This window comes from Aotus nancymaae, unplaced genomic scaffold (genome assembly GCF_030222135.1).
Source record: "Aotus nancymaae isolate 86718 unplaced genomic scaffold, 86718_ANA_hifiasm-v0.15.2.pri h1tg000072l, whole genome shotgun sequence".
NCBI classification, from domain to species: Eukaryota; Metazoa; Chordata; class Mammalia; order Primates; family Aotidae; genus Aotus; species Aotus nancymaae.
In genome coordinates, this window is record NW_026988487.1 from 296412 (window position 1) to 309294 (window position 12883).

The 12883-nt window shown below is 47.8% G+C and overlaps 1 protein-coding gene across 2 annotated transcripts in view; it reads left to right on the forward strand.

Moving 5' to 3' along the window:
• The first annotated feature begins 824 nt into the window (after positions 1-824).
• The window catches only part of PIP4K2B (phosphatidylinositol-5-phosphate 4-kinase type 2 beta), a 35404-nt gene continuing 23345 nt past the window's right edge, over positions 825-12883 (forward strand). Inside the window, exon 1 of one of the 2 annotated variants that reach the window (XM_021670555.2) lies at positions 825-983. In XM_021670555.2, the coding sequence (XP_021526230.1) occupies positions 825-983 (159 nt within the window). Of the gene's footprint in view, positions 984-1541; positions 3832-12883 lie in introns of those variants that run through there. The other variant, XM_064367467.1, reaches the window with a different exon arrangement.

A 12883-nucleotide genomic window follows, 5' to 3' on the forward strand; every position in this document is an offset into this window, starting at 1 on the left:
GCTCTGACCCTTTGCCGGGAGACCTGGCAGCAGGTGGGTGGGCGCGGGGCCCATTCATAAAACCCAGGGTTCCCGGCCTGTTCCTCTCATTGGCCCTGGGGGGAAGGGGCGTGCCCCGCGGGTGGAGCGCTCCCGGAGTCCAGGGGAGTGGGCAGATCCACGCCTGGGTGGAGCGAGGGGGCGTTCCTTGGCTTTCCAGGCTGGACTTCCTCTTTCCCTTGCTGCGTTCCTCCTCTCCCCCGGGGTGGGCATGGTACGACCCGCCCTCCTCGCATTCCCGCCCCTCCTTCCCTTCCGGAGCTGTGGCGCCGCCGCCATCTTGGCATTCGGGTTGAGGGAAAGAGCCAAATCCTGGCTTTGGGGGGCCCGGGTGGGGAGCCCCTCCCGCGGTTCACAGCGACGCCTGTCCGGCCCTCCTCTCCTTCCCGCTCCGGCGCGGTTCGGAAGCCAGGCGGGTTCCTGTCAGGCCCGGGGAGGAGGGGCGGGCGGGGCGACCGCTGCCTCCCCGGGACGGGCCGAACCACGCGGGCGGGGAGGACGGGGCCTGGGAGGACGGGGCCTGGGGACCGCTTGGCGGCTGCACCGCCCGGGGGCGGAGCGGGGTGCGGAGCGGGCCGGCCGGCTCCCCGGGGCGGGGCTGGAGGGCGGGGCGTGAGGCGGACGGAACCACCGGGGCGGGGTGGGGAGGTAACGGGACGGGCGCGACCATGGCGCGGTGAGGGAGCGGGGGTGGGGATCGGTCCGGGGGAGGCCTGGGGCCGCTGGCTTGTGCGCTGTCTCCGTCGTCCCCCCCTTTCGCCGCCGCCGCCGCCGCCGCCCCGGGCATGTCGTCCAACTGCACCAGCACCACGGCGGTGGCGGTGGCGCCGCTCAGCGCCAGCAAGACCAAGACCAAGAAGAAGCATTTCGTGTGCCAGAAAGTGAAGCTATTCCGGGCCAGCGAGCCGATCCTCAGCGTCCTGATGTGGGGGGTGAACCACACGGTAACCAGCTCCCGCGCGCCCCTCCGAGCGCAGCCCCGCGCGCTCCCACGCCCCCCGCAGCCCTGGGCCTTCGCGCTGCAGGCCGTGCTGGTGACGCCTGCCACCCCTCGCCAAGCCACTTGCACGCCCACCCCACCCTTGCACGCCTTTCAGCCCCGTGTGCGCTCCCCGCACGCCACGCGAGGCCTGGTGTCTGTGGTCTGCCGTCGCCACCACCCCTTCCCTCCAGCCCCTCTGGCTTCCTACGTGTGGCGTGCTCGCTTGGGGCAGCCCCAGGAGCGCAGAGACAAGGCCTGGGTGCAGTGGAGTCGCTTTCACCCCTGCTCCTTCTCCTCCTCTCCCCTCATCCTGTTTGTTGCATGTGTATTTCCCCTTGTACCTTATAGCCGGCTGCCAGCTCTCTGTCCAGTTGACAGGGCAAGTGGCAGTGGCCTGCCCGAATAGTCCTCTCTTTCTGATCGTGTGGTTGGTGTGGCTGCTCAAATTTTCCCATCCTCCAGGCCTCCTTACCCTTGGATGTAGAACTCCACCCTAGGTTTCCTTTTTTCCTCTTGAACAAGATGTATCAACTGGAGAAGCACAGGCTTCCTTGAACTAGACGCTTAACCCGGGTGTCTCTGGGTTAGGGAGAAGAGAATGGTTATTAACCATTTGAGAGAATAGGATGCCTCATTATAAGGAGGGACTATTCATAGTAGAAATAATACGTCTTCCCATAGTTTTCGAAAGTGATCATTTCAAAGATTGTTGACTTAATCTGTTGTATGGCCTGAAGGTTGTGATGATGCATAGTGTTATGTTCCTAGATGTGAGAGATAGGTCCCCTGGGTTCTTAGGGTGATTAGAGATTGTTCAACAACAGCCCCTGCCAGGAAGTTAGATCCTGACAGTGTTTGAGCTGGAAGACTCTGTTTATGTGCTGTGTGTTTAGGGTCTTTCTTTTTCCTCTTCCAACCACTTGCTTCTTGCCTTCTGACCATTTCTTTATGAGTCCTCACACTAGGAATGAGCAGTGGAAGTAAAAGGACCTGAAACACCAATTTCACTAACTAGAATTTTGGAATGAGAAGGATCAAGCTTGGATTTCAATTCTTTAGTTTCCCTTGTGAGCACTTGAAATTGCCCACAAGACCAAGCGATGACAAAGAGGGCCAGCAAGACTTGGCATTGCTTTGGCAGAGGAGCTGAAGGTGCCTTTGGATGGAGATCGATGAACCGTAATTCGAGCTAGGGTTTTAGATCTTGACCTGTCATTTAGAAAAGTGCATATGTAAATTGAGGTCTCTGTGGTTTCTTGGTCTTGGGCCGGTTACTGTTTTCATGGTCATCACTGGTGTTGGTGAGGGTCCTGCTGGGATAGGGAGTACCACTGGTTTAATGCCCAGACCTTTAGGAGCTGCTTCAGGCCGGCAGTCCAGCAGAGTTTGTTACTGGAGCTTCCTGCTGTCCCAGGGGTCATCTGACAACATTTCTAGGGAAACTGGGTCATCAGAATATGAACCCCATGTCCCTTTCTGGAAGTTAGTCCTTGATTTTGTTCTGCATCCTGCTCCTCACTGTACCAGGCCTCTCTCTACCAGTTCTCTTTCTCACTGAAAACAGCCTGTCTGTAGAGAACTGGTAGAGTCCTGAGAATCAAGAGTATTACAGCTAGCAATGAGGAATACTGGGTCCCTTAGTTTAAACATGAAGAAAAGGAGGCCTCGGGTGGAGGATTAGCTTGCCTGTGGTCACAGCAAGAGATGCAGCTCATTGTCTAGCACCATGGAGCTGTATCAGCCAATGGTGGTGTCTGAGTGGCTGGTCTTGTTTTCTTTGCCTCCTGTTTGTCCTCTCTCTCAGCCAAGTCTCAGGATAGATGGGAAGTATAGTCCAGTCAGAGGTGAATGTATGCTCTGGATTATATACCTATGCATGTCAGGTCCTGGGAGTGTGTATGATGCATGGTGTTCCGATAGGCAGGCATGAGTCTGTCCAGATGTGGGTATGAAGCTTCTCAATAGCTGACGGATAGGTATCTGTGAGTCTTACTCTATTGGACAAAGTGGTCACCTTTTTTCTTTGCTAACTAAGTTGAAAGTTTGAGGGCTAGTTGGAAAAGCATTGACTTTAAGTAAGATCCGTGCCTCTGGACATAATAAACAGGTACCTCATGGGAACTTCCCACCACTGCCCTGGGCAGGCTAAGCTTCAGAGGCCATTAGTCCTAAGTTTTATTGCTTCATCCTGGTCTGCAGTAAGGTCTAGTACGTCAGTGTCCCCATTTGGGAATTGGAGACATCTGCCCAGAAGAAGAGTGTAGTCTGCACTTGTCTAAGGGATCAGGACCACATTGCTCTTGGTGGACTGCTGCAGTTTTTTTGGAGATTCCCTTCCTTCAGAAAAAGCCTGCTTTCTAACATTTTTTCATCTGAGATTTCAATACCACCTTTTCTTTAGTTTCTCACCTGTTTAGGCATTTAGGTATGCTAGTCTATGGCTAATGGTGTATCAGATAGGAAGGATGGATATGTCTTTATCTACAGCAAAAGTTAGTTACCCTTTCATGAGGTGATTGGTTTACTTCTAGGTGGAAAAAGAGAGGACTTTGAACTTGGTGTTGTCATAGGAGCTGCTATCATGGACAAGATCCCATGGATTTTGTGGAGGAAGAATGTGCAGAAAACAAGGAGAAAAATCAGAAGACTTTGCACCTGTCAGGGAAGAACTAGTGAAGAGAGAAAACCAGTGTTTTAGTGGATGAAATACAGTTCCAAGGGTTTGGAATTAGGGAAGAGATGGCCTCAGGAGCATGGAGACCATGGGAGGTAGACCTGGCTTGATACTTGTTGGCCATTTTAGGAACCAGGTACGTGTGGAGGCTTACCATGGGGATCAGAGGAGCAGGAGCAGTTGATGGTAACTCTGTATTTAACCATTTGAGAAACTGCCAGACTGTTCTCTAAAGTGGCTGTACCATTTTACCTGTCTACCAGCGTGTATGAGTTCCAGTATCTCTACATCCTTGTCAACACTTGTTACTGTCTTTTTTATTAAAGCCATTCTGTTGGGTGTGAAATGGTATCTCTTTGTGATTTTGATTTGCATTTCTGTGATAGCTAATGATGTTGAGCATCATTTCATGTACTTATTGGCCATTTGTACATTTTCTTTCTTTTTTTTTTCTCTAGTCAGAGTCTAGCTCTGTTGCCTAGGCTGGAGTGCAGTGGTGGGATCTCGGTTCACTGCAACCTCCGGCTCCTGGGTTCAAGTGATTCTCCTGCCTCAGCCTCCCTAGTAGCTGGGTTTGCAGGTGCCCACCACCACACCAGGCTCATTTTTGTATTTTTAGTAGACACAGGGTTTCGCCATGTTGGCCAGGCTGGCTTTGAACTCCTGGCTTCAAGCACTCCCCCGACCTGGACCTCCCAAAGTGCTGGGATTACAGGCGTGAGCCACTGTGCTCGGCCTCAGATCTCTAGAGTGTATTCATCTCACTTGACTGAAACTCTATGCCTACTGATTAATTTCCCATTTCCCCCTGTCCCCAGCCCCTGGTAACCACCATTCCACTCTTTGTTTCTATGAATTTGACTGTTTTGATGCCTCATATAAGGAGAATCATGCAGTATATGTCTTTCTGCGACTAGCTGATCTCACTTAGTGTAATGTTTTCAAGGTTTGTGCATGTTACATATTGCAGGATTTCCTTCTTTTATTAAGGTTGAATAGTATTCTGTTACATGTATATGCTGCATTTTCTTTATTGTCTGTTGCTGGATTTGTTTCCGCATCTTAGCCCTTGTGAATAGTGCTGGAGTATGTATAGTTTTAGCTCTTACATTTAAGTCTGTCATCCATTTTGAATTCACTTTTGGGTATGGTGTGAGGAACAGATTTATTCTTTAATCTGCTCAGTTCCTCTCCTACATTCCACCCCAGTTCTGTCCACAGATTTTCCCTCCTTCCTTCCTTCCCTCCTTCCCTCCCTCCCTCCCTCCCTCCTTCCCTCCTTCCCTCCTTCCCTCCCTCCCTTCCTCCTTCCCTCCTTCCCTTCCTCCTTCTCTCCCTCCCTTCCTCCTTCCCTCCCTCCCTTTCTCCTTCTCTCCCTCCCTTCCTCCTTCCCTCCCTCCCTCCCTCCTTCCCTCCTTCCCTCCTTCCCCCTTCTTCCTTCTTCCTTCTTCCTTCCTCCTTTCTTTTTTTTGAGGCAGGGTCTCACACTCTTGCCCAGGCTGAATTGCAGTGGCACAATCACGGCTCACTGAAGCCTCTACCTCTCCACGCTCAGGTGATTCTTCTGCTTTAGCCACCTGAGTAGTTGGGACTACAGGTGCATGCCACCACACCTGGCTAATTTTTGTATTTTTTGAAGAGATGGTGTGTTGCCCAGGCTGGTCTCGAAATCCTGGAGGACTCAAGCGATTTGCCCGTCTTGGTCTCCCAAAGGGCTAGGATTACAGGTGTGAGCCACTGACCTCCTTTACCTGTCTTTTCTTTGGCCTGCTGCTTTAAAAACCTTCAGAGTGGCTGGGCATGGTAGCTCACGCCTGTAATCCCAGCATTTTGGGAGGCTGAGGCGGGCAGATCACCTGAGGTCAGGAGTTCAAGATCAGCCTGGCCAACATGGTGAAACCCTGTCTCTACTAAAAACACAAAATTAGCTGGGCATGATGGTGGGCTCCTGTAATCCCAGCTACTTGGGAGGCTGAGGCAGGAGAATCGCTTGAACTCAGGAGGTGAAAGTTGCAGTGAGCCGAGATCGTGCCATTGCTTTCCAGCCTGGGCAACAGAGTGAGACTCCGTCTCAAAAAAAAAAAAAAAAGTCCTTAGAGAACATTCCTACTCAGGCCTTTGAATGAAGTTTCCTTCAGCAGTCCATCCTACCTCACAGGGAACAGTGGGACTCAAAAGGCAGGAGAAGGCAAAACCAAGATGTGTAAAGGAGTAAACACGAATAGATTTATTGGCTCCTGTGGCTCTCTCTTTCCTCACTAGAGTGGCAGTTCTTGCTTTGGACCTCCTTGGTCCTGTGAGTGTATTTCTAGCATGTCGTGTCTTCTGATGGTGGCAGGCAACAACTGATTGCTGGTGGTGGGCAGCCCTCTGCTGAACCAGCAACAGAGCACTGGAACACGCCAGGAAACCTGCATGTGTAGTCCAGGCCTGTTGAGTAGCATTTCCTGTGAAGGTCGCACAGGGATGTGGAGGCTTCTGGACACAGAAGTTCACAGACTAGAACTAGCTGCTGAATTTTCATCTCCATGTTGTATATTTCAGAATTTCTTCTTCTTTTTTTTTTTTTTAAAGGCGGAATAGTTTTCTGTTATATATGTACAGTAGAATCACACCTAGCACTTTGGGTGACCGAGGCAGGTAGATCGCTCGAGCCCAGGAGTTTGAAACCAGCCTGGGCAACATGGCAAAGCGTGATCTCTACTAGAAATACAAAAAATTAGCTGGGCATGGTGGCATGCCTGTAGTCCCAGCTATTAGAGAGGCTGAGGTGGGAGACTCATGAGCTCGGGAAGTTGAGGCTGCAGTGAACTGACATCACTGCACTGCAGCCTGGCATATGGAAGTGAGACCCTGTCTCAAAATAAATAAATAAAAATAAATGGAAAGAGAGAGAGAGAGGGAGAGAAAGGAATTTTCATCTCCAGCAGGATCAGCATAGAGTGAACTCTTTGCTCTTAAGTTGTTTCTCACTGAGCTTGGTTAGCCCCCTCATTATTTATGCTCATGGAATTCATCGTGGATATTCCAGAAACCACTTAAGTGACCTGAGATGCAACAGACTTACCTTCCTATTAAGTTGTATTTAGCGTGGCTTTTTTTTTTTTTTTTTTTTTTTTTTTTTGAGACGGAGTTTCGCTCATTACCCAGGCTGGAGTACAATGGCGCGATCTCGGCTCACCGCAACCTCCGCCTCCTGGGTTCAGGCAATTCTCCTGCCTCAGCCTCCTGAGTAGCTGGGATTACAGGCACGTGCCACCATGCCCAGCTAATTTTTTGTATTTTTAGTAGAGACGGGGTTTCACCATGTTGACCAGGATGGTCTCGATCTCTTGACCTCGTGATCCACCCGCCTCGGCCTCCCAAAGTGCTGGGATTACAGGCTTGAGCCACCGCGCCCGGCCTTAGCGTGGTTTTTGAATGAGTTGGCATTCCACAAGTGCACTCCTCCTGGAGGGGAAAGAGACTGGCCCAGTGTGCTAGAGATAATAAAGGAAAGGCACATCTTCCTAAAACATTGCTTTAGGAGCTTCTGTGCTTCAAAACCTTTAGTACTCCACTCCCTTTTGTTTACCAGATAAAGTTGATTCTTCTCTCCCTGGCATTTTAGACTCTCTACAGTCTGGTCATAGCTTCAGTAGTTCACCTTAACCTAGCCCATCCTCCAGGCCATGCGCCTTATGGCACAGGCACACCAGTCTTGCCATTTTCTTTTCTTCATTTATCCCCATGTTAACCATCTTTCAGTTCTCAACTCCCTCCTTTTCCTATCCACCCATTCCTCCCACAACTGCTTTGTGCCAGTCATTGTGCCAGGGACACACGAATGGGTAGGACAGAATCTCTTCCTTCGAGGGACTCACAGACTAGTGGAGAAACCAGATGTGTAGACAAGTAATTACTTAAGTGCATGCAATATTTAGGACATAAAGATGCACAGAGACATAATTTGTTAATTCAACCTGGGAGAGACAAGGAAGCTCCCACAGAGGAAGTGTTACTCAGCCAGCTCTTGGATGAACCTCTTAGCTTTGTCCCTTCCTCCGTTCTTCCTGCCTGTTTAACTGTCACCCGAACTATTGTAATGGCCCCATAAATGGTCTTGGTGTTTTTTTTCTTTTCCTTTTCTAATCCTTACTTTATTTTTATCCCAGAATTACCTTTCTGTGTCACTCAATTGATTGTGTGGATTCCCGGACTTAAACCAGAGTGTCCCATTGCCTTTATAGTCAAGTCCAAATGTAACGTATTGTGGACAAACCCAAGTTCAAACCCAGACTCTGCCCTTGTTACTAGTATGTTTTGGAGCAGTAATTTTTTTTTTCACTGAGCTTCATTTTCATATCCTGTAAATTGAGCATCTCACTTTCCTTGCAGTGGTATTAGGATAGAGACAAGGAATGGAAAATCCTACCTTAGGCAAGGTAGCCAGCCATAGGAAGGATTGCACAGCACAGCATAGAGAGCCCAGGTTTTGGCACCAGACAGGCTGGGATCAAATCCTGACTGCACATACTCTGTGTGACTTTCAGAAAGGTACCCGTTTCTCTGAACCTCTTTTGCAAAGTCTATTTAGTAATACTTTACGTGACTGTTAAGTATTACAAGTAATACCTTAGAATAGAATATATGTTATTTATGTGTGATATATAATCCTGTAAAGCACTGGCCATTTACAGGCTTTCAATAGATAGAAGCATCTGTTCTATTATGCAATAATACAGTATTTATTAATGCAACATTTATGCAATATTAATACAAAATTTATACGGTATTTATTAATATAATGTGCTAGACTGATGACCTATCTTTCCTGTCTTACCTCATTATTTCTGCCCTATGATGCTGTCCTCTATCCCCCGACCCATCCCCACAGATGCACTCACCATTTCTAAAATTGGCAGTGTGCTTTCACAACTCAGCCTTGATTCCCACGGCCTGGGATTTCCTTCCTTTCATTTTTGGGAGAACTTCCATCCTAGACCTTAAGTGGTTTCTCTGTAGCTTCCTCTAGCAGCCATCCTCCTCTCACTTCCATGCAGAATCAATACTTTTTTTTTTTTTTTTGAGACAGAGTCTTGCTCTGTCATCCAGGCTGAAGTACAGTGGCACAATCTCAGCTCACTGCAACCTCTGCCTCCTGGGTTCAAGCAATCCGCCTGCCTCAGCTTCCCAAGTAGCTGGGACTACAGGCGCACGCCACCATGCCCAGCTAATTTTTGTGTTTTTAGTAGAGACAGGGATTTGCTATATTGGCCAGGCTGGTCTCAAACTCCTGGCCTCAAGTGATCTGCCTGCCTTGGCCTCCTAAAGTTCTGGGATTACAGGTGTGAACCACCACGCCCAGTCCTGGAGATGTCTTTTTATTTCTGTATCCCCAGCTCCTGGCATATAGTAAGGCCCTTGGTACACTGAGTAGAAGTAAATTGAGTAGAAATTTGGTAGTCTGAGCCAGATGAGGAAAGACCTTGAATGCCAGGCTAAGCAGTTAAAACTTTACCCTGAGGTTGATGAGGAGCCATGGAAGATTTCTGAGCAGGAGTGTAACATGATCTTGTAGATTCTTCCCATGTCAACTGCTCTTGGTACAATACCAGGAGAGGCATTAGGTGCCTTGTTTCTGGCCTGACCTATGAGGGTTGGGAGCCTGACCCTCTGGCCATGCTAACTTCATCCTTCTCAGAGCCTCTGCTGTTCTTGATGTCTGTATCCCTGGATTCTCACTTAATTGTATACTGCTTTGACTTTGAGTTGTATTGTGTCAGGGCTTTTTCTCATCTCCCTGATGAGATTATAAGCCTCCTGATTCTTTTGCGTGTACAACACTTTATTGCCTTATGTTCTCCTCCCATACACTTACCTAACAGAATGAAGCACGTAGTAGATATTTCAATAGGAACTGTTCAACTGAAATGAAATGGAACTCTCTGGGATATAAAATTTTGCAAAACTAAAATATTAATAATAATATGGCTAATCCCTACAGTGAATACCCTAGTAGAAATAAGGGGTGAGTCTCCCCTAGTTGAAGATGGATTATTCACCAATGTTAGCTGAGTTAAAAATTTCTTAGACTGGGCACCATGGCTCACGCCTGTAATCCCAGCACTTTGGGAAGCCAAGGCAGGCAAATCACTTGCAGTCAGCAGTTTGAGACCAACCTAGTTAACATCATGAGACCCTGTATCTACTAAAAATACAAAAGTTAGCCAGGCATGGTGGCGCCCGCTTGTAATCCCAGCTACTTGGGAGGCTGAGGCAGGACGATCGCTTGAGCCCTTGAGGCAGAGGTTGCAGTGAGGCAAGATTGTACCACTGCACTCCAGCCTGGGCAACAGAGCGAGACTCCGTCCTGGAAGAAAAAAAAAGAAAAGAAAATTTCATGCTATTGGGGTGTATAATCAAGAATAGAGATTAATTATACCTGAATTGAACCTAATTAAATAATAAATTTTAAAAAAAGAGTGGAGATGAGAACAAGACTTAAAAGGAGAATTAATGAATAGAACATTCCTGAATAGTTCCTGTTAGAATAACTCATCTTGGCTAAGGGGCAGTTGATCCCTCTCAAGCCAGTGTTTTAGTCTTTTCTAGTTCCCCCAGTATCAAGCCCCGGCCTTGGCAGCAAGTTTGGATTTTAGACGAACCCAGAATCAATTTGTAGCAGATACTTTAATGTTTTGCTCTACAACCATACTCTTTGAGCCAATGGCATGTTCTTTCTATCATGGAGGTATGAGCCCGAAAAGGCAGAACTGTGGAAGAGCCCTGAACTCTTTGTCTCTGTTTTCCCTTTAAGTCTCAGAGCCAGGCTTGGTATGCCAGGAAAAAGGAAATGGGACAGCCACCATGAATTGTTTCTGTTGGCAGAAAAACAAGGAGGTGGAATGGTTTCCTCTGTAGGCACAGATTTGACAATCACATTCTCTTGTGAGCACTCCCTGGAATGGGAACTGGCATGGGTCTTTTGGGGTTTTTTGGCTATTGGGAGGATTTATCCAATGAAGGGTATCACAGAGCTGGATACTTAGAATTTAAAAATCAGCTTTCTTGAGGAATAATTTATGTATGATGTGCATATTTTAAGTATACAATTTTATAAATTGCAGCTAATGTATATGCTCATGTAACCATCACCCCAAACAACATATAAAACATTTCTGTCACTCTGGAATCACACTTCTCATGTCCCTTTACACTCGGCACCCCTTGCCCCCAGGCCAGGCAACTCATTTCTCTCATTATAGATGTCTGTTTTAGAATTTTACATATAAATGGAATCATACAGGATACACTCTTGTGTCTGTGCCAGTCAGTTTTTGCCAGCAGTTTACTGAGTCTGCTCTACTGCCAACCGTAAACTACCCCCCACACCCCTTTCCGAGCACTTGCATTCCTGTGGCTTCCTTCATTTCCCCATGAATAAATTGGGTTTTTACCAACTCTGGGAAGGTATGATTCCCCAGCCCAGTTACTGCATTAACTTGAACTTCCTCCATTCTCTGACATTTCTGAATAAAAAAGGTTTGCAACATAAAAGGGGCATCAAATTAAATGCCATTTCCCCCATTTATGCTCCTAGAGGAGCATAAATGACTCTGGGTTATCCCCTCACTGCCACCTGGGGCCTCATTGAGATAATAGGATTTGCAAGGAAAGTGTCTGGGAGACTCAAGGCTGTGCCCCCTCCCCCCAATCCATTAAGTCAGGACTAAGGTTTCCTCTCTAAATCCTGAATGCATTAGTGGCAACTGGGTTGAGGGTCAAATGTCAAATACTCTGCTATGATGAGAGAGGACATCTGTGGTTAATTAGACCACTAATTGGCTAAACTTGAGGTAGGGAAGAGCAGGATCTGCCCTCATCTCTACACCAATAGAAAGACAGTTCCCTGTCCAGGAACCAGCTCCCTGAAGGGAAAAAAGACAGAAGGTTTGTTTGCAGTAGAGGCAAGGCATCCTGTCCCATCTTCCCCAGTTTAGTGTATGGCAGGACTTGACATCAGGAACCGACTCTGCTTTCTTTTCTTTTCTTTTTTTTTTTTTTTTTTTTGAGATGGAGTTTCACTCTTTTTCCCCAAGCTGGAGTGCAATGGCGCAATCTCGGCTCACTGCAACCTCCGCCTCCTGGGTTCAGGCAATTCTCCTGCCTCAGCCTCCTGAGTAGCTGGGATTACAGGCATGCGCCACCATGCCCAGCTAATTTTTTGTATTTTTAGTAGAGATGGGGTTTCACCATGTTGACCAGGATGGTCTTGATCTCTTGACCTCGTGATCCACCCGCCTTGGCCTCCCAAAGTGCTGGGATTACAGGCGTGAGCCACTGCGCCCAGCCCTATTTTATTTTCTTTTTTGAGATAAGGTCTCACTCTTGCCCAGGCTGGAGTGCAGTGCAGTGGTGCAGTCAGCTCACTGCAACCTCAAACTCGTGGGCTCAAGCAATCCTCCCACCTCAGCCTCATGAGTAACTAGGACAACAGGTGTACACCACAATGCCTGGCTAATTTATTTATTTATTTATTTTGAGACAGAGTCTCTTGTCGCCCAGGCTGGAGTGCAGTGGCTCAGTCTCAGCCCACTGTACCCTCTGCCTCCTGGGTTCAAGTGATTCTCCTGCCTCAGTCTCCTGAGTAGCTGGGATTACAGGTGCCTTCCATCATGCCCTGCAAACTTTTTGTATATTTTTAATCGAGACAGAGTTTCACCATGTTGGCCAGGCTGGTCTTGAACTCCTGACCTCAGCTGATCCTCCTGCCTCGGACTCTCATTTATTTATTTTTTTAAGAGATAAGGTCTTCCTGTGTTGCCCAGGCTGGTCTAGAATTATTTGCCTCAAGTGTTACCCCTGCCTCAACCTTCCAAAGTACTGGAATTATAGGCATGAGTCACTGTAGCAGGCCTGGCCCTGCTTTTATCAGGAGGGTCAGAGTGGGGCAGTGGCCAGACATCTACTTCTGCTCACTTTAAATTTACCTTGGGGATATGAGTTACATATCCATATAAACCCATCCGATTTTTCTTCTGTCTTGAGTTAATTTCTTGAATGACCCACAATTTGTATGAAGATGTTCAAAGGCCTTAATACCCACTTAGGTTGGGAGACATTTACCTACTGATCATTTATTATTGGATTTGACAAATATTTATCAAGTACCTGCCATATATGCTAGTAATGGTACCAAACACTAA